Source organism: Saprolegnia diclina, assembly GCF_000281045.1.
Source record: "Saprolegnia diclina VS20 unplaced genomic scaffold supercont1.9, whole genome shotgun sequence".
NCBI lineage: Eukaryota > Oomycota > Saprolegniomycetes > Saprolegniales > Saprolegniaceae > Saprolegnia > Saprolegnia diclina.
The window spans coordinates 641,595-663,394 of record NW_008246076.1 but is presented as its reverse complement, the minus strand read 5'-3'; the positions used below and the strand labels follow the sequence as shown (position 1 = coordinate 663,394).

The window sequence follows — 21,800 nt, the reverse complement described above, 5'->3', positions numbered from 1 at the left end:
GGGCCTGTCTCGAGCTACGAAGCGTTGCTTGTCGCCCAATACTACGTCGCGCAGTTCAACATGATGCCCCGGCGGGCACTCAACTCATTTTTCTGCTCAGCTCAAGGACAGGATCTTCTCTGGACTGCAATGAACACCAACGCGTACCAGCTCATTGTGCCAGAAGGTGGCGCTCTTCTCGCCATGACGTACTTGGTGCGTCGGGGCCATGCTCCCGCAGCCCAAGAAATTCTTGCCGAAATCGAGCCGTGGTTCAACGTGCTGCGGTTCTTCCCCAAACTTAAACAGTCGAACACGAGGAGCGACGACCTCACGGCGGCCATGTCGCGGGTTGTCGTGAGCCCAAAGTTAACACGCGCTGATCCAATTGCCGAGCGCCTGTACGAGGCCCACGTGACGTGTTGCCGCCTCCGGTCAGTGCCACTGCGCGACAAGAGCGTGCAAGCGCCAACGTCCGAACTGCCTTGGGTGGCCGCCTTGGTCCCGTTCTTGTCGCCACCCTTTGAGTCGTCGTAGTGGTTGTCGTTCGGCAATGCAGCGCTTTTCCCCGCCACAACTTACTTGGTCGAGACATTGTAGTCCAGTCATCAAGCCCGCAAACGCGACTTGCTCGATGCAGAGCTCCTTGAACGATGATGAATGTTGTGGTTTGGGCAGGGGATGTCCCAAGACTAATGTGCCACAGTTCCATGGCAATCAGTACATTACTCAAGTACAATAGACCCTATTTGCCACTGCGCTTGTTCTCTTTGACATGTTCGAGGTGCTTTGCCCACTGCTCGCGTTCGTGGTCGGCCCGTTTTTGGCTCACGGCGTGGTCGCAGCCGTACCACGCGTGCGCAAGGACGCCGACCATGATGGAGATCATCACAACGTCCGGGATTTCGGCTACGGACACGTTATTGCTCAAGAGGCAGATGAACGTGAAGCTCTGCATGTGGCGGTTGAGGCGGTCGCAGTGAAAAAAGTAAGTGCGCCATAGCCGCTTGACGTGCTGCTTGGCGAGTCGCTTGGCGTGCGGGGCGTGGATGTCGCCGCAGTCAACTGGCAGGGCCGGTTGCATCTTGGCAATGAAGTACGGGGCCACAAGCATGAGGAAGAGGCTGCCGCCGAGCACGACGATGGTCAAGAATCCGGTCCACGTAGTCATGTCCAGCTTGTTGCGAAATACTACTGCAGCGCATTGTCTGTGCTCTGCCGCGACCTCTCACAACGTATATTCAGCGGCATTCATAAAAACCATCCGACCAGACAACTCATCCTTCGTTGGATAATCAGGATTCGCCGCTGGTTGACCTATTTCACTATGGCCCTGTCTGCAGGCTGAAGTGCAGAACAGGGCCATAGTGAAATAGATATACGATCAAAATAGTTAATTGTTGTCCATAGTATCCTCTTGGTATACTGGTAGTCAAGGCGATTCCTGCGCGAACTTTCTGCAGTACATGTACATGTGCGCGACATCAAAATTTGGTGCCGTTCGGTTGGTGCGACACAGAACCTCTCAAAACACATATGTGCAATCACACTCAGTTTGCCATTTGCCTCAAGTATGACGCTCAACCTCGTCGTCGGTGCCTTTGGTCTTGGTGTCTTGTACGCGGGCGAGTGGATCGACTGCGCGCCGCGCTTCCTGTATGCTCCCAAGACCATCGACACGTCGGCGCTTGATGCAATCGAAAACCCTACAACGAAGGACGTCAAGCGACTCGCCTTCATGGAGACGAGCAAGATAATTCATGCCAAGGTCGAGCTCCACTCGTTCTGGCCGACCATGGGTCTCATGGCGCTCTTCTTCTCCTTTGCGTGTCCTGTCGAAGGTCTGCCAGTGCTTGCAATCATCGGTCTCGTGTGCGCGTACCCGTTCTTGCACCAGAAGCGCCAACGCCTCCTTCTGGAAAACGAAAACGAGCAGTGGGAAGACTGGGAAGAGAGTATGCTCGCGACACTTCGTGCGAAGAAACCGGTCGCATCTTAAATTCTAACTAAAACATTTCGATTTGATGGTACTAGCCTGAGAAATCTAGCCACGAGTCGTATCCTTGCAGGACGTCGCGGCGTGTTAGCATCGGCTGCAGCGTTAGGAAGCGCCGGGAAAAGAGCGTGTAGCGTGTTGCCAGCGGGGCCTCGAACGGCCGATACTCGACGACTGAGGAGATGAAGGACATTGGCGTCCACTGGGGCGACGTCCAATCGATGGGCGCAAATGCAATTAGCGTCACCGAGCGCTGGGAACACGATCGTCGTCGCGGCTCTTCTCGGAGCGTCACATAGGACGCGTGGGAGCACGAAGACGCAGTGTCGCTCAAAAGACACTCATCCATCTCGGGCTCGAGTGCTTGGCGCTTGGGCTGCCACGTCATGTCCTCGAGCTGGTTGGAGTCGTGCGCATCGGCCAAGGAGATATTCTTGTTTCCTTTGGTGTCGGCCTTCATTGGGCTGCTGTCATCGTCGCCACGCTCGCGACAAGCACGGTGCGGACGTATCGTGTAGCAAGGCATTCTTCTTTGATGCGCTTTTGAACTGCACTGATGTGCGCCAAAATAGACTGAGATGTGGTTAGGGTAGGTGTAGGGTTAGCAACCCGCGCCGGTATATCGTTGCTTGCGTCTACAGCAGGGTCCAAACCACACGCACTATACATCGTATAGTGGTGTTTGTCAATGTCTACTCCATCTTGCGTCGTGTTGAATGTACCCGCGTCCGTATCGAAGAAATGGCGACGTTGGTACATATTGAGGAAGCGTTTTTTCAGTGCGAGCAGTTGAGAAACGTCAATCATGCAAGCCCGCGCAAGTGTCGTGACGGCCGACGTCGTCCAAGCTGCAAGTGAAGCCACGCCAGGGCTGTCGCTGCCGGCCAGCGTCCAGCTTTGGAAGTGTCTCGTCGACGGCCTTTGCGACCATGTGCATCGACGCGTCCCCATTCGCCTCGAGCGCTTACTCCAGTTTGAACCTCCGAGCACCTTTGTCGACGTCGCGTTTGCCAAAACACCAGTGCGGCTGGCGCCAACGCTCAATCTTGCCCACGCAGCACGGATCCAGCGTCTCGACGAGCACTGTGTGGAGGCGTTTCTTGATGTCATTCGACGCGTGCTCACCGATGCCATGGCGCGCGGCGAGGACATTCGCCTCGGTTTTCTTCCCCTTGGCGAGTGGCTCTGCACCCAAGGTCGCGTGTCGTTTGTGTTTCAAAAGCAATCGCTGGCGATGACGCCGAGTCGAGGCGGTTGGTCCAGCAGCCGGGCGTCCGAGCCGATGTATGGTCGCCCCACCTCCAACCAAAGCCGCCACGATGATCGACCAGCGACGGCGAGCACCCGTGCGTCGACCGTCAGCAAAGCCATGTACGGTCGACCTGCGTCGAACCAGAGCACGCACAGTTTACGGCCTGTAACAGCCTCGTCGTCCGTGGCGGGCGGTGCAAGGCTCAAGTCAGAACGCGCGTACTCTGCCCATCCTACCAGCAACCAAAGCAACCATGACAAGCGTCCTGGCACCGCCCAGACCCAGAAACGTCTGGCGCCGAGTCGCGGAAGCATTCCGTCGGGCGGGCGGGCATCGATGGTGAGTCGCCCAGCGTCCAACCAAGTGCCGCCGACCCGGCTTGGCACCGCACGACCGAGCACGGGCTCCACGCATCGGTCAAGCACGTCGCGCGTTCTTACTGCTGCCAGTCGACCTCCGACTGCTGCCAGTCGGGCGTTGACGTCCGTGTCGCGCAACCAGGCCCCGTCTACACCACTACATACGTCCAAAAGCCGGGGATCACAAGCGTCGATGCGATCGAAAAATGAGTCTTCTGCACCGTACGACGCTAACGATCTAGTCTTCTCTACTCATCCTATCGCGCGTAGGGACGCCCTTCTCGCTCACGTAAAAGCTGTGCTCTTACAGCGTAGTGGTGACCATGCCGGTATTCATACGCTCAGTCGAACGATGCGAGCGTTGGACGCCAACCGTGACGGTCGCTTGAGCCGCGACGAATTGCAGTTTGGTCTCCGGGACTTTGGTGTCGACTGTTCGCCGGCGGAGGTCGATGCTATCATGAGCGCGCTCGACCGTGACGGCGACGGGTCGATTAGCTTTGATGAGTTTCTCCTCGCACTACGCGGACCTATCGCGCCCGCGCGCCTTGCGATGATCAGCCTCGCGTTTCAAAAGCTCGATGTCAACGGGGACGGCGTCGTGACCCTTGACGACGTCCGTGAACTCTACGATACGACCAAGCACCCGGCGTTCATCAGCGGTGAAAAAGCTGCCGACGATATCCTTTCCGAGTTTATGGCGCAGTGGGACACGGACGAGAAGGACGGTGTGATCACGCTCGCCGAGTTTGAGCACTACTACCAGGTACACTGTTGTCTTTTGAACAAACCAAACGAGCGCTTTTTAATTGCTAAAATGGCGTAGAATGTGAGCGCGTCGATCGACGACGATGCGTACTTTGAGCTCATGATTCGCAATGCGTGGCGCATTTCCGGCGGGGTCGGCTGGTGTGCCAACTCGGCCAACAAGCGCGTGCTCCACGAAGACGCCGACGGCAACCAAGTACTTTTTATTGCTCTTTATTTCAATGTTCGAAATGCTCGCTTGGTAGCGCGTCGTCGAAGCCACACTCACGCCACGCCGCGCGCACGAAGAGAAGCACACCGACGCCTTTGCGACGCGACTGCAAGACCCGTTGGCGTACGTCAAGCACACGCTTTTCGATCCGCCGTGCACCGTCGACGGCCTCGCCCACCGCCTTGGCGCCAACCGCGTTCTCGGCAGCGGGCAAGAGCGCGTGCATCTCAAGGCCTTTGCCACGGCTTTGAGCAAGCGAGACAAGATGCTCTCGTCCCGCGACGCCCTCGTGATTGCCCGCGCGATGGACGATTCGGGTGCCATCTATGTCCATAACTTTTTGACCTAGCGTGCAAGGGGTAGGGTCTCAAGTGATCGACATTCCGGCTCTGCACGCGCGGTTTACCTCTCGCTTTGGCGCCCCGCCTCGGGCGACGGGCGTCCTTGCTGGCAACGTCCTTGATCGACTCAAAGCCAAGATCGTAGCACGGGGCGGCGCTGCTGGCATCCACGCAGTGCAGCGGTATACCTATTGCACATTGCGTAGTGTCCATCCTTGACGGTACACTTAGAGTGATGCGCATCTGGGACGACGGCGGCGATGGCAAACTCACCAAGAACGAACTCAAATCTGGCTTGGAGACCTACGGCATTGAGATTCATTTGCACGACATCGACCAGCTCATGACACTCCTCGACACCGACCACAGCGGCACCATCAGCTTTGACGAACTCCTCACCGGGCTTCGAGGCGAACTCAACGACCGCCGACGAGCGCTTATACACCAAGCGTACAGCGTTCTCGACGTCGACGGCGACGGGCAAGTCACGATCGACGACCTTCGCAAGGGCTTTGACGTGACGCACCACCCCGATGTGGTCGCCGGGCGACTCACACCACGCGATGCACTGGTGCAATTCATGCAGCACTGGGACCTCGATGGCGACGGCACGGTCTCGCTGGCCGAGTTTGAAACATACTACCGCGTACCGTATTTTCTCGCTTTACGGTACATTTCACGACGGTATCGACGTGGTTTAGGGCATTAGCGCGTCGATCGACGGCGACGACTACTTTGAGCTCATGATGCGCAACGCATGGCACCTCTCGGGGGGCACCGGCGCCTGCGCCAACTCGAGCAATCGACGCGTGCTCGTCACGCACGCCGACGGCCACCAAGTACTGTGCCGTCATCGTGTGTTGTCGTTTTGACCTGCGGGTGTAGACGATTGAAGAGATCAAAAATGACATTCGCGTGCGCAGTCGTCAAGGCATGCTCGACAACTTGGCGGCACAACACGTACACGCAACGTCGATGACAACCAAAGGATCGGCTTTGGATTTGCGCAGCAAAAAGCTATCCAATCATGTGCCAACGCGGTCGGCACGCGAAGACGCCCACGCGGCAACGCTGGCCGAGCGACACGCGGCCGCGATGCGTATCCAGCGGCGCTTTCGCTGCTTCCGCGCGCAAAAGTTTGTGCGCACCGTGCGGCGAAAGATGGTAGCCGCGCGCATGCAAGTGCATCAGACCGCCCGCGACCACGCCAAAGCCAAACCGTCGATCCTGCGCCCCGCTTTGCGAACATACCACGGCTTTTAGACGCTGTTCGGTGACAGACTAATAACGTCGATCGATCCCGCTCCGATATACACTACGTTGTGCCACTATTCAAGCGTCCGATGACGCTCCTGCTTTTGCTTCTATTGCGATATTGTACATATTCAAAATGAGCTGCAGTGGCCGATTAGGTCAAGGAATAAGAACAATGTCTTATTTTCTTGTACCATTCGTGCGCATTCGACGAAATTTCCGTGGGAATTGATTGCCGCCAGCCCGTCAATATTGGCGATGCACCGTGCATCAGAGGCGACTCTGCTTCCTACTGGGGACACTAGTCCTCGGCCATGGCGCCTCAAGAGTCGCGCCGAGAGTAGAAAGCCTATGCGAGTTGGACTATAAACCACACACACCCTACCCTCAGCCATGAGAATGTAGCGGTGTCTGTCTGCGTTGGTCGACCTGCTGACATTGCACTTTGCACTTTGCACTTGTCCACCTCGCTATCGCGTCACTTCCGCCTTTATGAATCTACTCATTTACATACTTGGTGGATGCATCGACTCTACCTTCGCCCGACGCCGACGCGCGAAAGTCGACCGCTCTCTCCCTCGTCCTCTGTGGCAAACTTATATGAAGGGTGTTGTATCAATGCCCATGTAATGTATACAAACTGCAAGGTACATGGTGAACAGACGATGCCAGTGATTAAAATTCTGCGCAGGCAATGGCCGTGACCGCGTGGACGGCCCAGCAGCTCACGGGCCTCGGCGTCGACAGCGTCTTCGCGCCCTATGTCCTCGGCATGCTACGCCTCGATGGCGCCGACGCCGATGAAGAAGACGAGAAGCGCGCCGAGGTGCTCGAGCTCCTCATGGGCTGGCTCGACGACTCGCAGCAGGTACGACGCTCGCTCGACGCCACGGCCTCATGGCGCCATAGGCTGCCGCCGAGAACTTTGTCGACGAGCTTCTCCTGTACGTAAAGGACCCGCACCAGCTGGCGCTGCTCGACGCCGAAGACGCCTCGACCGCGTCGCCGCAGTTGAATGCAACGGCGTCGGCCTACGTGCCGTGGGGCGCCGTACGTCCACCAACTCCATCATATCGTCGTCACCTTGACGCCTCGATCGTGTGCAGGAGCCCACCTTGTCGCTCGAGCCCGAGTTTGAGGACGTGGTCGTGCCTGACGACGGCGGGGCCGAGGTCGACATGGACGACGAAGACGCGTTCTACTGGTCGATCGCGTACGAGCTCGTGGAACAACTGCTCTCGGTGTTTCCTGCCATGGACCCCGAGCGACTCCTCGATCTGCTCAAAGAGGTCGAGCTCGACGTGCACCGCGCGCAGGTCGGTTGTCCGCCCTGCCACTGAGATCTGAGATGTCGATGGCCAGGGCGTCATGCAAGCTATTGTCGATTCGGAGGCGCAAAAGCAGAACGCCCAAGTGTGCCGCCACTACCTGCAAGGCGAGTGCCGCCGTGCCGACTGCTGGGTACGTCCAGGAGGACTCGTCGTCACGCTGAGTCCTCGCTAGTTTCTCCATGACACGCACTTGATTACGTGCCGGTACTGGATCCGCGGTGGCTGCCTCCAAGGCGACGAGTGTGCGTTTGCGCACTCATTTGAAATGGCGATCGTCGAGTACGGCGCGCGCCAGGAGCAGCCGCAAGAGAGCGACGAAGAAGACGACTGGATCGACATGCGCGACAACTTGGAGCCGACCAACTTTCCGTCGCTGACGAGCGCCAAGGCGCCGTTGGCCTCGACCGATGGCCTCTCGCTCGACTTTGCGCGCGCGCTCTCGATGAAGCCCGACGCAGCGTTCCCGTCGGCGTCGTCGTCGACCTCGAGCAGCCGCCACGTACACGCTTCGGCTCCATGTGGCCAACCTCAGTACTTTGACTTGTAGACGCCGCTGTTTACCCGGTCGCTCTCGCAGCCCGTGGCCACGCGCTGGGTCGATACGGGGTACCAAGTGTCGGCGCAGTACAAGCAGGCGCGGGAGCGCGCCCGGGACTTGGCGCTGGCGCGCAACCAGTGCTTTATGAATGCGACGCACGCCTACCGCCAGTTAGCATCCAATGTCGACGCCAGCAGTCTTATCCATACGTAGGGGCAACAAGAGCCTTGCGAAGGACCTCTCGCGCCAAGGGCAGACGTACAATGCGCAAATGAAGGACGCGCACTACGAAGCTGCGAGCCTCATCTTTGAAGCGCGCAACCCAAGCTACGAGCGCGACGGGCTCCTCGACTTGCACGGGCTGCACGTGGCCGAAGCGCTCGAGCTTCTGTCGCAGCTGCTGCCGACGGTGACGGCCGAGACGATCTGCATTGTGACGGGGTCGGGCCACCACTCGCACCACGTGCGTCTCAAGCCGGCCGTCGAGCGCTTTCTTGCAGCCGAGGGCTACAACTTTGCGCAGGTGCCGGACCGGAAAGGCTACGTCGGGATGCTCCAAGTGTCGTTAGCTTGGTAACAAAATCAAACAAAAAGAAAACCAAAAACAAACCACCTCGGCCGCACTTCCGTACGCGCTCTTCCTCATACGGTAACGTCTAGCACCGCCTGCTGGTCCCGGGGCCTTGCAGCTCTCGCACGTCATCGTGGACGTCGCTAATGGCACTCCTCTAATTGTATTGCGTGTGCAGGTTAAAGCCGTTGGTGGAAGAGCCCGATGACCGTCACCTGGGTCGACGACACGCTAATATCGGCGCGTTTGAGATTGCCACGTCATATCATCCGGATACGTCTGACATCCGGATAAACCCGTCAAAATGCATACCTGCGTGTTGCGGCCAGAGTTCACTTCGAAGTGTTTGCCGCAGCATCATGGTGCGTCCATCCTGCGTCGTGGGCGGCGGCTCAAGATGGACATGTAGATCGACTTCATGCTGCTCGTGAGCCGCCAAGGCAAGACGCGCCTCTCCAAGTGGTACTCGGCGGTGCCCCTCAAGGACAAGGCGCGCATCATCCGCGACGTGACGTCGCTCGTGCTCGGCCGGCCGCAGAAGCAGTGCAACTTTATCGAGTGGAAGGACCAGAAGATCGTCTACAAGCGGTAGCTACCTATGCGACGAAGCCATGAGCATGCGGAATATGACGAGGCTGTAGGTATGCGAGCTTGTACTTTGTCGCGTGCATCTCCAAGGAAGAGAACGAGCTCATTACGCTCGAGATCATCCACTTGTTTGTCGAAGTCCTCGACCGGTACTTTGGCAACGTGTGCGAGCTCGACATCATCTTCAACTTTCACAAAGCGTATTATATCCTGGACGAGCTCCTCATTGGTGGCAACCTCCAAGAGCCGAGCAAGAAGGAGATTCTCCGCGTCTGCAACCAGCAAGAAGACTTTATGGAAGAGACCAAGGAAGAGATGTTTGTGCGCCCGCGCAACACGACGCGCTAACTCGTCTTACACGAGAAATAATTGCTGCAAGCAACAAAGGTTGTTTCGGTCCAAGCGGTACGTGGCGGCAGTCCGGCGAGGTGGCGACGATGGCGGCGACGGACGCTGCAAAAACGCCTGCGAGAGCCGATCGCGCTGGGGCAGCGACGATGTCGTCTTGGGTTTCGTCCGTTGTGGTGACGGTGGGCGTTTGGCGGGCGGTGGCTGCCTCCGAGGCTTGGTGGCAATCTTGGGCTTGCCGATCGGAGCAGCCTTGACGGCAGGCGAGGGCTTTGCTTGCTTGTGGGTCGCATGCGCTCGACGAGGTGGCGCCATGTGGGGGGCGTCGCTCATCTCGGCATGGCTTGAGAAGCTCGAAATACTGCAGGATGGGTTTGGATGTGGGCGGGACGACAATAGTCCTTGGTCTATGGTTGGTAAGGTTCGCTTCATACGCAGCATCAACGTACGTGATGGTGGTGCGTCCGCCACAGCGTCGCATCGCTCGTCCTCATCGTTCATGGAAAGATTCATCACTACGTCGGCTTTGTCTCTCTTCGAAAGTCGACTGTCGAGACGTACGTGCAGGGCGTTCGGGTGGGATGAGCTCTGCCATGGAGAGATCGTCCAGCGAGAGGTTGAGGGTCGAGTGAACGTGCGAGTGCAACGATGCGCTGATGTCTAGCATAGATCTTAGTTTCAAATACTGCAATGATTTACGTACCCATGCTGCTCGTGGATGGAACCCCTTGTACGACCGAAGTGCCTACGCAATAGCATGAGATCTCGTCCCACTTACTGCGATCGACGACCATGGTGCGCCGAAGGAGCCACGTAGGCTGGCGACAGCCCTGGTTCGATGATGATGCTTCGTATCCATGCTCGCGGTCTCGCGCCATGCATGGAGAGCTACCTGCCGACAAACTCTCGTCGTCGCTTATGTCCTCAAAGGCGAGTCGGCGGCGCTCGTCGCCATGGACGAGACTCAATCGACTGCGCGACTTCTTCGTCCGGCGGTGCTGGGGCATCTTGCGCAAGCTCGCTTCCTGCACCGCTGGCGTCTCCATGAGGAGCCGCAGGAAGAACGCGTTGCTGCTCGTCTCCTTGCTTGAGGCGGGTTTGGCAAGGCCGACCCCATGGAGCTTCGTGCGTGCTTCCTTTGAGGCCATTCCACGTTCCATCATCATGAGGCGCTCCTTCCCCATGTCCACCATCAGTTTGCGCTTCCGCGGGGCTCCATGAGGTCCGGGGTCATTGGTCATATCGCGCAAGGCCGGACGTCCCATCTTGCTCGGCGATCGGCGGAATTGAAAATGGCGAAACGGTCGATCATATCCGGATAAACTCCGGATAATAGCAGCCGCCTGGCGCCAAAAGCCAAGCCGCCGTCAAAATGCTTGAAGCCGAGCTGCCTGGTCTGTGCACACTTAGAGGTGCATTGTGCAACACGCAGTCCTGATTCTAGAGCTACTAGTAAAGCTACAGATATTGTCAAAGGCTCTAGTTAACCAATGTTTGGCAGTTTCGAACCCATGACATTGGGCGGCGACGTGAAGGGTAGACTACCCCGTCCTCACCCTCGGACGCTCATGACGTCGTAGGCAAGAAGACCAAAGAGTCGACGGTTCGGAGTAAGCTCTTTCGAGCCACAGCGGGTCTCTCGCTGTACGAGCAGAGCCATTTGGCGCACTCGGTGGCGACCACGGGCAACAACGTTCTCGAGGTTTGCCTCATCTTGCCTCGCAACTGGCTATCGACAAGGCGATACTAGACGATTCAAAACATGAAGTCGCGTTCTCAAAAGCAAAAGCAAGCGTCGAAGGAGTCGACGGCCAAGGTTGAACGCACAGAGCATGCAAGCGCTCATGATGTTGCGTAGTTTCAATGGCTTCACGACCACATGCACCTTAAAAAGATAGAGCAGGTAGCCGTCGCATGCAGCTTCTGCACGCTCTTAGCGCCTGAAACCCTGGTAGACGGCAACGAAAGACGTCGATGCGACTGTCTTGCGGCTCGTCAACTCCGAGCTCCCAGGTACCATTTCATGACCTCGTTGTAGTTATCAGTCGAAACATGTAGTCAACGACCACCACGACCACTCGTATGAAGCGGTAATCGCTGCGGCTGTCACCGAGATGCAAACGCAGCGCTTGGGGCAGCTGAATGTGCACCAAAATGACCGAGATAATGTACGTGTTGTGGCGATGTCTCCGTGAAGCTCATGGGTACCTAGCGAAATACCATGCGTCGCCTTCTCGCATCGATTCAAGCCGAAGCACCGTCCAAAGGCCCCACCTGGTATAGTCAAGTCAAGGTACGTTCGTACCAAACGGTTTGTCGCCCAAGCAGCTGCACTAGATTCAACTGCAAAATCTCATGCTCGACTCGATTGTCGGGCATCATATGCTTACCGAGCAGCTCAGCGCCGAGGCCGAGGCCTGTGAGAAGGAGCTTCAAGTGGCTTGCCAAGCGCTTTGCCGTCAGCATCGCACCGCTGGTGTGACGACACCTGGTGCGAGTACCGAAGGTACGCCACTCTATACATTCGGACACTAAGCCTAGCGCATGTAGACGTATGGACACAGCTCATGGCCGCGACTCAACCCCAGCGAGATGAAGACGAGGCTCTCAGCGATGGTGTCGACCCGATTCTCAAATACAACCTCCTGCTTGAGTTTGAGACGCTGCAGACCCAGCTTGAAGCGGTGGCGGCACGCGTTGGGATGAAGGTTTGATCTGTGTGGATAGGACCTTGCCGGCCTTGAAGAGGGGTACCGGGCCAGCATGGCGGCATATGGCTGCGCAGTGGAGCAAGTAACTGCGACGCCGCCAAAGCATCCTGGCTGGACCGACGAGGACCACGAGCGGTATCTCAAAGTACACCTAAATCATCCTCGCCGCAAAAATGCGACATTTTCTGTGCGGGTTAGGTGTTTAAAGACTGCGAGCCCAAAGGCATTCGCAACGAAGCATTTCTCAAGCGCCTCGAGCCTCTTCTACCGCAAAGGTCAAGAAAGGATCTGGCAGCCCATGACCAATGGCACCGAACGCATCGGCGGCATCTGCAACAGACCCAAGAGCGGTACCTCATCGTCTCGCTAAAGAGGGTTTGCCAACGGCCGTGTAGACAGGCCGACTACACGCGACAACATTCACACATCTTTGAGAAGGCTAAAACGCAGCTCGCCGATGCGATCGAGACGCATCGAGCGCGACAGTCGAGCCAAGCCGAGCTCGCACGGCGCGCCGCAGCACAAGCCGTCTTGCATGAAAAGGTGGCGCGCTTCCAGCTCAAACGCAACGTCAAGGCCGAGATGGCTGCGCACCAGAGCGAGATTGCTCGCCTCGAGGCCCAAGCACTCCAGGAAGCTATGGAGGCCAAGCGCAAGAAGGAACACGAGCTCAAGAAGAAGTTGGTGCAGGAGCACAAGTACGCTACTTTTCGCATTGATGTGCACAATGTGGCACATCAACGGCGATCGTGCCCAGGGGTTGGCAAGAGCTCGGTGCCATCGCAGACGAAGAGGCGGCGGCGGTCGCACGGGCGCGCGAAGACGAAGCCAAGGCCGCGCAAGCCGTGATCAATGCCGAGCGTGTCCAACACCGCATGGACGAGTGGGAGGTAATACCTGAGCACCAACAATCGAGGGGCAGAGGATGTATGTACGTCATTAGCACAAGACAGAGCTGCAAAAGCAACAGCTACAGCGCCAGGTACACTCATCGCTGTTGGTTCTGGCTCACAGAGAAGTCATTTGAATTTTAGCAAGACGAAGAAGCGGCACGACGACAGGCCTTGGAAGCGCTCAAGCTGGAAACACCGTACGCGGCCAAGCTGGCCGAAATCCAGGTGCCATCACGGCGAAAAGACTTTTGTACTAGAATGCGTGTGCGGTAGATCGATCCCGAAAGAACGCGGCAGCCCACAGTCGCCTTTCAGGCCAACGTCGACGCAGCCCAGGAGCCGCTAGGCGTCCATGTATTCCTCCGTGTTGATTGAAAAAGGCTCGACTTGGAGCATAGGAGTCGGGCCTATTCCCGTCCCACGGCTATGACACGGACAAACTCTTCAAGGACGCGCGGTTTAAGCTCGGTCTGGCGCTGCAGGTACAGCAACGTGGCCTCTCGGTTGGCTTTTGCTGCATACTATTTTACCTAGGACGCAGGGCTGGCCAAAACAGAGTACGCACGGCAAGCCATGGCCACCATCTCCGTGCGCAATGCTGGCTCGTACCGCCATAATGTGCAGCCCAAGACTCAGCTTTGGTAGCTATCAATCGCACACTATATCGGTGGGAGCTTTGATGTCATTTCACATGAAAGTCCGTCGAATCCGTGTTTCTTTCTTTGTTAACGTGCAGCTGCGATACCCATACTGCTGCACCCAACGTCTCGTGGCACCCAAGCTAGGTCAGGAACGTTGACGATGGCCGTGCAGTGACCAGCTACGCAACTAGATTCAAAACTCCTTCAAGCTCCTGCACCGGTGAGTATCAAGCGAGGGTCAAACTCGGTCAACCGTCCGCGCTATTGAGAGAGCGTTGAACCGCGTTAAGAATGTCATCGTCGCCGTTGCCGGTGGCCTCAAAAGGATAGACGATAGCCATCAGCTCGTTGGTCGCGGGCTCGATGCAGCAAGTCCACGAGCCAGAGCCATCAGTATTTCTGACCTCGTGACGGCTTCCTCGGTGTTCTCCTCCACGATGCATCCACGTTCTGCTGCGTGGGTCCATAACGGTCCTCGCCCGCCGCCGAGATTCTAGATTTCGATTCCTAGATTCATCGGCGCGTTGATTGGCTACATTATAATGCAACAACATCTTGATCATTGTATGTGACCATGCATAATATTTTTTAGAAGCGAATCCACACTCTCTTCGCGCGATGCCATTGGGCGACGCGATGTCGTTGTCGCCGCCCATCGCCGCCGTCTCGCAGCACCGACGCGAGCACTATGCGATTGACCATGTTGCCGCGCCTTCTTCTTCTCGCGTCGGCGGCGCTGGCGCTGCGCCCGGCGTCGCAGGTCCACTTGGCCTTGACCAACGACGTGCAAAGCTGCGCGAACGGCGTCGCCATCTCGTTTGCGAGCGCGACGCCAGACCCGTATCACGTCCACTACGCGCCCGCCGGCTCGACCGAGACGTGGGTTGTAAGCACACGCCCAAGCAGCTCGTACTCCGTTGCGCATGGCCGGTACCACTATGCGTCGCCGCATTTGCACACGGCGTACCTCTGCAAGCTGTTGCCCAACACGGAGTACACGTATACGATCCACAACGGCGACAAGAACAGCTCGTTCTTCACGCCACCCGCAGTCGGCGACGACACGCCTACGGTGCTTTCAGTCGTGGGCGACCCGGGCGACACGACCGAGAGCTCGGCCACGCTCGAGATGCTCGCGGCGCCGATCAACGGGCTCCACCCGCACGCGCTGCTTGTCGCTGGGGACTACGCCTACGCCAACGGCGAGCACGAGATTTGGGACAGGTGGTTTCAGCTCCAAGAAGGCGTGTTTCGATCGGTGCCGACGCTGGGCATTCCGGGGAACCACGAGACTGTCGTCGGGTCGGGGCACGCGGCGCCGCGGCCGCTGGCGTGGGACATGCTCGGTGAAAACTATCTCGGGTACCTACAGCGCGTCGTGACACCGTTGACACCCGAGAGCATTGCCGCCAAGCGCACGTACTACTCGTTTGATGTGGGGCTCGTGCATTTGGTGTTTCTCGACGACTATGTCGGGTCTGTCGGGAGCGCGACTAACTCGGTCGGGACGGCAGCGTGGCTCAGCGCCCGCACTCGCCAGCTCACGTGGCTCGCCAACGACTTGGGACGCGTCGACCGGAATAAGACGCCGTGGGTCGTTGTCATCAAGCACAACCCGTACTACAACACGTGGCAGGACCACCAGTGCCAGTGCTCGCACGCGCGCTTTGAGATTGCCGACCCGGACGCGTGCTGGCGCGGCGTGTACGTGAAGGGCCACCCCATGTTTGAGCCGCACTGCGGCCTCCAGGCCAAGCTGGAGCCGCTCTACGCGCAATTTGGCGTCGACGTGGTCCTTGCCGGGCACGTGCACGGCTACGAGCGCACGGCGCCCATTTACCAAAACAAGATTGACGAGGCCAAAGGCACTGTCTATGTGACCACGGGCGCCGGTGGCAACTATGAGGGGCACGCCGGCCCGCGCCTCCCGGGACCGCTGCCGCCGTGGTCGCTCGCCGTCAACAACCAAGTGTACGGCGCCTCCAAGCTCATTGCCACGCGCACGTCGCTCGAGATTCTCTGGTTGACCAACAAGGACCACGCGACGCCGCACGACCGCGCTGTGCTGCCTCTCCGGTCGCCGGGCTCGCCGACCATGAAGCACATGACGAAGCGCGTCATTGTCGCTCCGTAGCGGCGCGCACCTCTTCTTTGTCTTATTTACTGTTAATCGAATACCGTTGCTGATGGCGACATGGTATTATGTCGAGTGGAGCTCCAGTGCAGCACGGTATCCCTGCCTGCGACTACGAGCAGCTCGATGCTACTGGACCAAGCTTGGGCGCGTCTACCGCTAGTCAAAGCAGCGACGCATGGCCATGCTTGGGATCGGGTCGACCGAGCGCGCCCTTTCGCTGTCGAAGACGATCCACGGCGCCTACGACGTTCTCTCCTTCGAAGTTTGGTTTTACCGGATAATGGCGAAATTATACGGATCCTGAAATAGCCAATCGCTCGACAGCCAGTCAATTTCGAGTGGCGCAACGCAACGCGCGCTTCAAGGAAGTGGTCAGTTTTGAATTTGCGCCGTAGATAGGATCTGCAGCCACTCTTGCGACAGTTGCCGACGCTCTCTCGTCGTGCATCCTACTGCTGGCTGCTAAAGTGAATGTTTATACCAGCGAACCTTCCCGTTGAGTTTGCGCTCTTACCTTTCACTTCAAGAGGGCAGAATTAGGGATGAAACATCTTTTTCGATTGATTGTTGTATATTGATAGTTGAATTTTGGAGAATTGATTATCACACCACATGTGCGCCGCCCCAGACATATTCGAAAGAGGTGATGAGACGCATTTCGCCCTTCTTTTACAGAGTTGGGTATGATCTCCATATTAGTAGTTTTTCATGGATTTTGTATATTGTGTCGTTTGAAGAAGTGATTATCACAACACATGTGCGCCGCCCCAGACATATTCGAAAGAGGTGATGAGACGCATTTCGCCCTTCTTTAACAGAGTTGGGTATGATCTTCAAACGATTTTGTGCATTTTATGGAATGGATGTGTAACATGATGACATTATACACCCAGCTCGCTTTTAGACAAGCTGTCGATGAAGAAATTTGTTCTCAGAACCCGTCACACGGTTCGTTACTGATCTTACATCGTCCATTCCATTTATTTCCGATTGAACAAGTAGCGTAGCTGACTATCGTTGTGGTGATGAACCAAATTATCCCTGTCAGATTGATTTGCTATCATGGCGACAAACTTAGAGTAACTTTTTCATAATTCTGAACAACGATTGGAGAATTAGCTGTAGCACAAGAATGTGTATTGGGATGAGGACAATGAATTTATCCTTGACTGTCGAGACTCCGTCTTGGAGAATCGGCTAATATGATGCTTTCTTATGTCATAGTTACACTGACCAATATCATCTTGTCATAGCCATGTACTAGCAAAGAAAAAAGCTTTTTGACACATCGGTAATCAAACAAGATTTCGTTCAACTCTTAATTAATTTCCTCAACCTCTGCCCCCGTCGAAGCATATACGAGAAATAAAAGGGGTTACCAAGGACATAATGTCGTTGGTCCAAGTCACGATCTGTTGTACGAGACAGTACCACCGCACTAATCCCCACATTCTGCCATTCTGCTTCTCCTTTGGTGGCCATGTCAATCAATCTACATGTACACCTGGAGTGTTGGCCGACGAGCTGCACTTGCACGCACACGCCACGCAAGAGGAATTAGTGACGACTTGGCCGTATTTGAGCTGCCTTCTCTCATCGTCATCGGCGATGAGAGCTGGCTGCTGCCAGGCAGCATGAAGCACTCTGCCGACAAGGCAAAGTCTGGTCAGTCTGGTGGCGATCCAAACGTCCGTTCGCGCCAAAATGCGATTGGGGCCTGGATTCGGCGTCCTAATTAGGATCCCCCCGTTTCAACCTCATGGCCATCGCTGATCCAACGCCACTTAATATCCATGCGAGCGAGCGCTCGACGTCTCAACTTGTTGTCATCGCGCATGCAAGGGTATGTTCACCTGAAAAAGTATTAAGGGATGCATTATGAACTGCTGGACTCCGTGGGCTCGCCTCCTTGAGTCCTTCCGGCCTTATTCAGAACTTAAGTGGCGTCCATTTAGTCAACCCGAATTCCAGACAGCTCCATTTAGGACCATTTCGACAAAATGGACGCACCGATGCTGGAGCAGCTCGAGATCATCCGCGACGAGCTCCAGTGCTTCATCTGGTGCGATCGCCCGGACGAGGCTATGGCTCATGCTTGCGTGTAGCAAGCGCGTGCTGGAAGACCCGCAGTGCTTGACATGCAACCACAACTTTTGCAGGTCCGCGTCGTCGCATGCGCTCCATGGTCGACCGTGCTTGTAGGGTCTGCGTCGAGAACGAGCTGCGCAAGGCCGTGTCCAAGTGCGCGCGCTGCTCGATCCCGATCCGACCGACGGACGTCCGGCGCAACCAGTTTCTCGACGGCCTTGTCGCCGAGTGGAAGTTTGTCGAAGCCGCCATCGACGCGAGTCGCCCGAGTAGCGCCAAGCGCAGGCTCTCGATCGAGGACGAGCCGTCGCCACAGATCCAGGCGGCAGCGTCGTTGCCTCCCGCCACCACGTTGCCTCACGCCATCACGTTGCCTCCTGCGCCTGCGTCGCCAAGCTCGTCCTCGCCCCAGTCCGAGAGTCTCGAGACCGAGTCGCCCGAGCTGTACCCGATGCTTCCCACGGTTCCCACCGCCAACCCCTTGATCGTCGCCGAGCGACAAAGCGCGTTGATCATCGCAACACCGCCGCCAGCTGCTGTCGAGGAACCAAGAAACCTGATTCGACCGGTCGATGCGGCCCAGGAAAGGCCAAGCCCGGCGCGGACGGTGGCATCGACACCGGCGACACCACCAAATGCACTTGCCCCGCTCATGACGACGCCCGAAATCCGGACGTACATGGATCACCTTCGGCTACTAGGTCAGAACGTCGACGACGGCTCGCAAGTGTCGGTCGCGGGGGCTCTGGACTTTTCCGCGGCGAGTACCCCCTCGAATTCCTTTCCCCCCGAGTCCGAACTTGCTCCACCGAGCCAGTTGCGTCGCGGCATTGCGATGCCCCAGAGTCCTATCGTGTCGTCGATACCCGTACCGCCTGCAGCACCGCCGACATTGCCCATGGCAGATGCACCACCGTCGATCGCTGCCAACGTAGCGGAGCCATCGGCATCGACTCCACCACCAGCAGACGCCCTGCCACCCAACACAAAGTCGATCATCTTGGTACCCAAGTCACCACCGACCAAGCGTGCGTTCTCAACCACACCGGTGACGCTGCATGCGGTCATGGTTCCCTCGACGCAGCCAATGTCTCCCGAACCACCAAGCCCCGTCCCTCGCCCGCAAGACGATGCAGATGCTGAGGACGATGACGAAGAAGCTGTCGACGAGACCGAGCGACAGACGACGTATGACCCGTGCATGGAAGAAACCGAGGTGCCGGTCCATGCCATGTCGCAGTCGCAGCTCTGCAGTGAGCTGCCCGAGGCCATTCCAGCACCCGCGCCACGGCCATGTACACCAGCGCATAGCGCCCACGCCGCCAAGCGATTCGTGGCCGCCGACTTGTCAAAAGAAGAGAAGCGCATGCTGCTGGAGAGCCTCGAAGATCTGGGAAACGCTCGATTTGGACGGGACTTTGCCCGCTACCTGGACCCCAAAACTGGGTACGGCTCAAGACCATACCACTCGGTTTAGCTGCAGACGTCTTATGCATAAATATGGCTAGGCGCCTCATGACCGACGTCACGCACGTCATCACCAAGGCGGCACAACCTCGACGGTGTACACGCAGCGTCAAGTACATGCTTGGTCTCGCCCACCACTGCTGGATCGTCGACTTTGGGTAGACCGACGAGCAGACTTTCTCTTGTCTGAACGGGATGGGGCGTCTAGATGGGTGGAGGCCAGTGCTGCCGCCGGCTACTGGGTCGACGAGACGCCGTTTGAGATGGACGGCGATGTCTTCTCGAGTGCTACGGGACAGCCACGCCGGTCTCGGCTCGCGCCACAGGTACGCCATCGACAAGGTTGTGGGTGATGCAGTGTACGTAGCCAAGTACGACGCACATCTTTGCCAACATGCATTTCGTGCAGCTGTGTCCGACAACGTCGTTCGAGCCGCAGTCGGCCATGCAGCTCGAACCGCTCGTCGTTGCGTTTGGTGGCACGTTCGAGGGCTTTGTCTTTGCCAAAGGTCTGCACGAGAAACCACAAGCAAGCGCGACGACGGTCGGGATCGTGTCCAAGTCGCTCTCGCCATCGACGTGCAAGGAGCTCTGGACGCAGTACAACATGCCCATCGTGCGCGTCACGTGGATTCCGGACAGCATTAGCAACCTGCAGGTCGTACAACCAGCGGCCGATCGACATCAGCGCTCACGTCTGTCCTAGGCGCTACCGTACGACGACTACTACCCGTACTGACGGCCATATAGCGCACGTGATGACAACGATAAAGAGTACATTAGCTTCCACGGCTTCACGGCGTCGTCGCCCGCACCGGCAAGGCGCTCACGGGAACCTGCATTTCAAAAATGTCCATCGAGCCCTCTTGCTTGACTAGAGTCGTAGGCGCATGAGCATATATCGTATGCAGGATATGTATGGAGATGCGTACCGGCAATGTTGACCTTCTCGCCTTGGGCGACGGCAATGTGGCGCTGGACGCACGCCAAGAGCTCTTCTTGGAGCGCGCCAAGGTCGACGCCCGCGAGCGCTTGCGACCCGCGCTGGTGGGCGAGGATGATCTGCAGGCGCTCCTTGGCGATCGTCTTGGTCGACGCTGCGCTGCTCGGCGCGACCGCGGCCCCGGACTTGAGGATCGTCTGGAGGAACTGGCGCATGCTGCTGCGTCAGGAATCGGTTGTAGTGATTTGGCCCCTCGCGGAATTCACCGTTAGTCGTGATTTTGGCCAATCGTCGGCCAGAGATCTTTGAAAAGCCACACGTTTTGACCACTCGCACGACACTTTGCAATGGACCAATCCCAACCCGGACAAGTGATGGTGGAGTGCATTCAATTATCTTGGGATTTGTATGCAATTAATTGAAGGTGGCGAAAATGCACGCAAATAGTGTGCGTTGATGTGGGTTGTGCTGGTCGACTCGTGAGTAATAATAAGGCGCATCTTCCGCATGATGCAAAGCGATCGACATGCCTCATCACGATTCACAGAATGCACTGATGTGACCGAGGGAAGCCCAGCGTACGGATAACCATGCTTGTGCCCAACGGGAATGGCACCTTCTTTACTACGTGGTAGACAAATAGTGTGCAATTACTCTATTTGCATGGTTCTTGAAGGAGGAGATCCAGCCAATCGAATGCTGTTCCGGCTGTCGCAGAAACACCATTTCGACGAATCACAGCTCTCGACCCTTCAGAGGGGGCGTATCGCCGTTTAATTGGGACCTTAGGAGTTACTGGCATTGCTCTATTGAGACTTTATATCCTTTGAAATCGAATACTGGGCATGCCGATCAAATATCAAGGGCGTGCTTTGGCATTCTATTGCGTCGCGGCGCACCAGGCCGCGCGGTCGGCGCAGCGCCAGCCACCCATGCCGTCGCCGCCAGAGGCGCTTCATGCTACATGGAGGCGGAATGTCCGCATCGTCCTAGCGCCGTCCGCTAGCACGCTCTCACATAGCAACACGTAACCCATTTGCTCATTGCGCGCCGTTGCCGACTCTGCGTCGGTAACTCCGCAGCATCAGCTTGCGGCGTAGGCAACTGTGGTGTTTCCAGGCGGCGCGACGCTGAAGTTGGCACAATTGTATGACATGAATGGATTGTTTATGCAATGCTACGGAGTTGGTACTTGCTGCCGCACGCCGGGCACGATTGGCAACGTCGATGAGATGCGAGTAGGAAGTGAACGGGCACCAGACGTGGACGTCGCAGCCGCCAAAGAGAAAGGCGCCGGGGTCTGGAACCGAGCCAAGGCTCAAGGACGCATCGGGCAGCGTGTACTTCCACGATGGCCACTTGCTGCGTCGAGAGGATCTTTAGG

The 21,800-nt window shown here is 57.3% G+C and overlaps 11 protein-coding genes across 14 annotated transcripts; 8 read left to right on the top strand and 3 right to left on the bottom strand.

The window, feature by feature from the left end:
* Nucleotides 1-129: 129 nt before the first annotated feature.
* SDRG_03901 (hypothetical protein) lies at nt 130-516 on the top strand (the record flags this gene model as incomplete). Its single annotated transcript, XM_008609548.1, has 2 exons — nt 130-166; nt 221-516. The coding sequence occupies 2 exons, from the start codon at nt 130-132 to the stop codon at nt 514-516; spliced, it is 333 nt and encodes a 110-aa protein (XP_008607770.1).
* A 139-nt stretch (nt 517-655) lies between these two features.
* On the bottom strand, nt 656-1,286 carry SDRG_03900 (hypothetical protein). The gene has a single exon (XM_008609547.1). It carries the CDS (start codon nt 1,148-1,150, stop codon nt 725-727), a length of 426 nt encoding a protein of 141 aa, XP_008607769.1. The 5' UTR covers nt 1,151-1,286; the 3' UTR covers nt 656-724.
* Nucleotides 1,287-1,527: 241 nt separating this feature from the next.
* On the top strand, nt 1,528-2,032 carry SDRG_03899 (hypothetical protein). The gene has a single exon (XM_008609546.1). The coding sequence runs from the start codon at nt 1,553-1,555 to the stop codon at nt 1,976-1,978; it is 426 nt and encodes a 141-aa protein (XP_008607768.1). The 5' UTR covers nt 1,528-1,552; the 3' UTR covers nt 1,979-2,032.
* Nucleotides 2,033-2,772: 740 nt separating this feature from the next.
* SDRG_03898 (hypothetical protein) lies at nt 2,773-6,312 on the top strand. The gene is made up of 8 exons (XM_008609545.1): nt 2,773-3,808; nt 3,857-4,352; nt 4,413-4,550; nt 4,600-4,882; nt 4,929-5,088; nt 5,138-5,552; nt 5,608-5,745; nt 5,792-6,312. The coding sequence occupies exons 1-8, from the start codon at nt 2,781-2,783 to the stop codon at nt 6,167-6,169; spliced, it is 3,036 nt and encodes a 1,011-aa protein (XP_008607767.1). The 5' UTR covers nt 2,773-2,780; the 3' UTR covers nt 6,170-6,312.
* Nucleotides 6,313-6,836: 524 nt separating this feature from the next.
* On the top strand, nt 6,837-8,646 carry SDRG_03897 (hypothetical protein). The gene is made up of 7 exons (XM_008609544.1): nt 6,837-7,028; nt 7,070-7,210; nt 7,267-7,476; nt 7,523-7,621; nt 7,664-7,990; nt 8,039-8,199; nt 8,243-8,646. The coding sequence occupies exons 1-7, from the start codon at nt 6,855-6,857 to the stop codon at nt 8,604-8,606; spliced, it is 1,476 nt and encodes a 491-aa protein (XP_008607766.1). The 5' UTR covers nt 6,837-6,854; the 3' UTR covers nt 8,607-8,646.
* A 313-nt stretch (nt 8,647-8,959) lies between these two features.
* On the top strand, nt 8,960-9,536 carry SDRG_03896 (hypothetical protein; the record flags this gene model as incomplete). The annotated part of the gene is made up of 3 exons (XM_008609543.1): nt 8,960-8,962; nt 9,010-9,188; nt 9,242-9,536. 3 exons carry the CDS (start codon nt 8,960-8,962, stop codon nt 9,534-9,536), a joined length of 477 nt encoding a protein of 158 aa, XP_008607765.1.
* Nucleotides 9,490-10,816, bottom strand: SDRG_03895. Of its 2 annotated transcripts, none has more exons than XM_008609541.1 (5): nt 10,328-10,816; nt 10,240-10,281; nt 10,098-10,196; nt 9,986-10,051; nt 9,490-9,943 (listed from the first exon to the last, which is right to left on the bottom strand). In XM_008609541.1, exons 1-5 carry the CDS (start codon nt 10,416-10,418, stop codon nt 9,543-9,545), a joined length of 699 nt encoding a protein of 232 aa, XP_008607763.1. In that variant the 5' UTR covers nt 10,419-10,816; the 3' UTR covers nt 9,490-9,542. The 2 variants fall into 2 exon arrangements, with proteins under 2 accessions (XP_008607763.1, XP_008607764.1); XM_008609542.1 differs by having other exon boundaries at nt 9,490-9,937.
* Nucleotides 10,817-11,047: 231 nt separating this feature from the next.
* Nucleotides 11,048-13,853, top strand: SDRG_03894 (the record flags this gene model as incomplete). 2 transcript variants are annotated; one of them, XM_008609539.1, is made up of 18 exons in its annotated part: nt 11,048-11,072; nt 11,117-11,238; nt 11,287-11,352; nt 11,395-11,439; nt 11,492-11,549; nt 11,595-11,704; nt 11,749-11,829; nt 11,874-12,042; nt 12,087-12,220; nt 12,264-12,392; nt 12,446-12,597; nt 12,643-12,945; nt 13,005-13,137; nt 13,191-13,229; nt 13,282-13,365; nt 13,414-13,494; nt 13,539-13,622; nt 13,675-13,853. In XM_008609539.1, the coding sequence occupies 18 exons, from the start codon at nt 11,048-11,050 to the stop codon at nt 13,783-13,785; spliced, it is 1,926 nt and encodes a 641-aa protein (XP_008607761.1). In that variant the 3' UTR covers nt 13,786-13,853. The 2 variants fall into 2 exon arrangements, with proteins under 2 accessions (XP_008607761.1, XP_008607762.1); XM_008609540.1 differs by lacking the exons at nt 13,539-13,622; nt 13,675-13,853 and having other exon boundaries at nt 13,414-13,522.
* Nucleotides 13,854-14,410: 557 nt separating this feature from the next.
* SDRG_03893 (hypothetical protein) lies at nt 14,411-15,990 on the top strand. Its single transcript, XM_008609538.1, has one exon. The coding sequence runs from the start codon at nt 14,470-14,472 to the stop codon at nt 15,913-15,915; it is 1,446 nt and encodes a 481-aa protein (XP_008607760.1). The 5' UTR covers nt 14,411-14,469; the 3' UTR covers nt 15,916-15,990.
* A 1,921-nt stretch (nt 15,991-17,911) lies between these two features.
* On the top strand, nt 17,912-20,408 carry SDRG_03892 (the record flags this gene model as incomplete). Of its 2 annotated transcripts, none has more annotated exons than XM_008609536.1 (7): nt 17,912-17,980; nt 18,024-18,077; nt 18,121-19,452; nt 19,515-19,631; nt 19,682-19,799; nt 19,841-20,131; nt 20,180-20,408. In XM_008609536.1, the coding sequence occupies exons 1-7, from the start codon at nt 17,919-17,921 to the stop codon at nt 20,210-20,212; spliced, it is 2,007 nt and encodes a 668-aa protein (XP_008607758.1). In that variant the 5' UTR covers nt 17,912-17,918. The 2 variants fall into 2 exon arrangements, with proteins under 2 accessions (XP_008607758.1, XP_008607759.1); XM_008609537.1 differs by having other exon boundaries at nt 17,919-17,980; nt 20,224-20,232.
* Nucleotides 20,233-20,710, bottom strand: SDRG_03891 (cell division topological specificity factor MinE). Its single transcript, XM_008609535.1, has 2 exons — nt 20,406-20,710; nt 20,233-20,347 (listed from the first exon to the last, which is right to left on the bottom strand). Exons 1-2 carry the CDS (start codon nt 20,629-20,631, stop codon nt 20,268-20,270), a joined length of 306 nt encoding a protein of 101 aa, XP_008607757.1. The 5' UTR covers nt 20,632-20,710; the 3' UTR covers nt 20,233-20,267.
* Nucleotides 20,711-21,800: the final 1,090 nt, after the last annotated feature.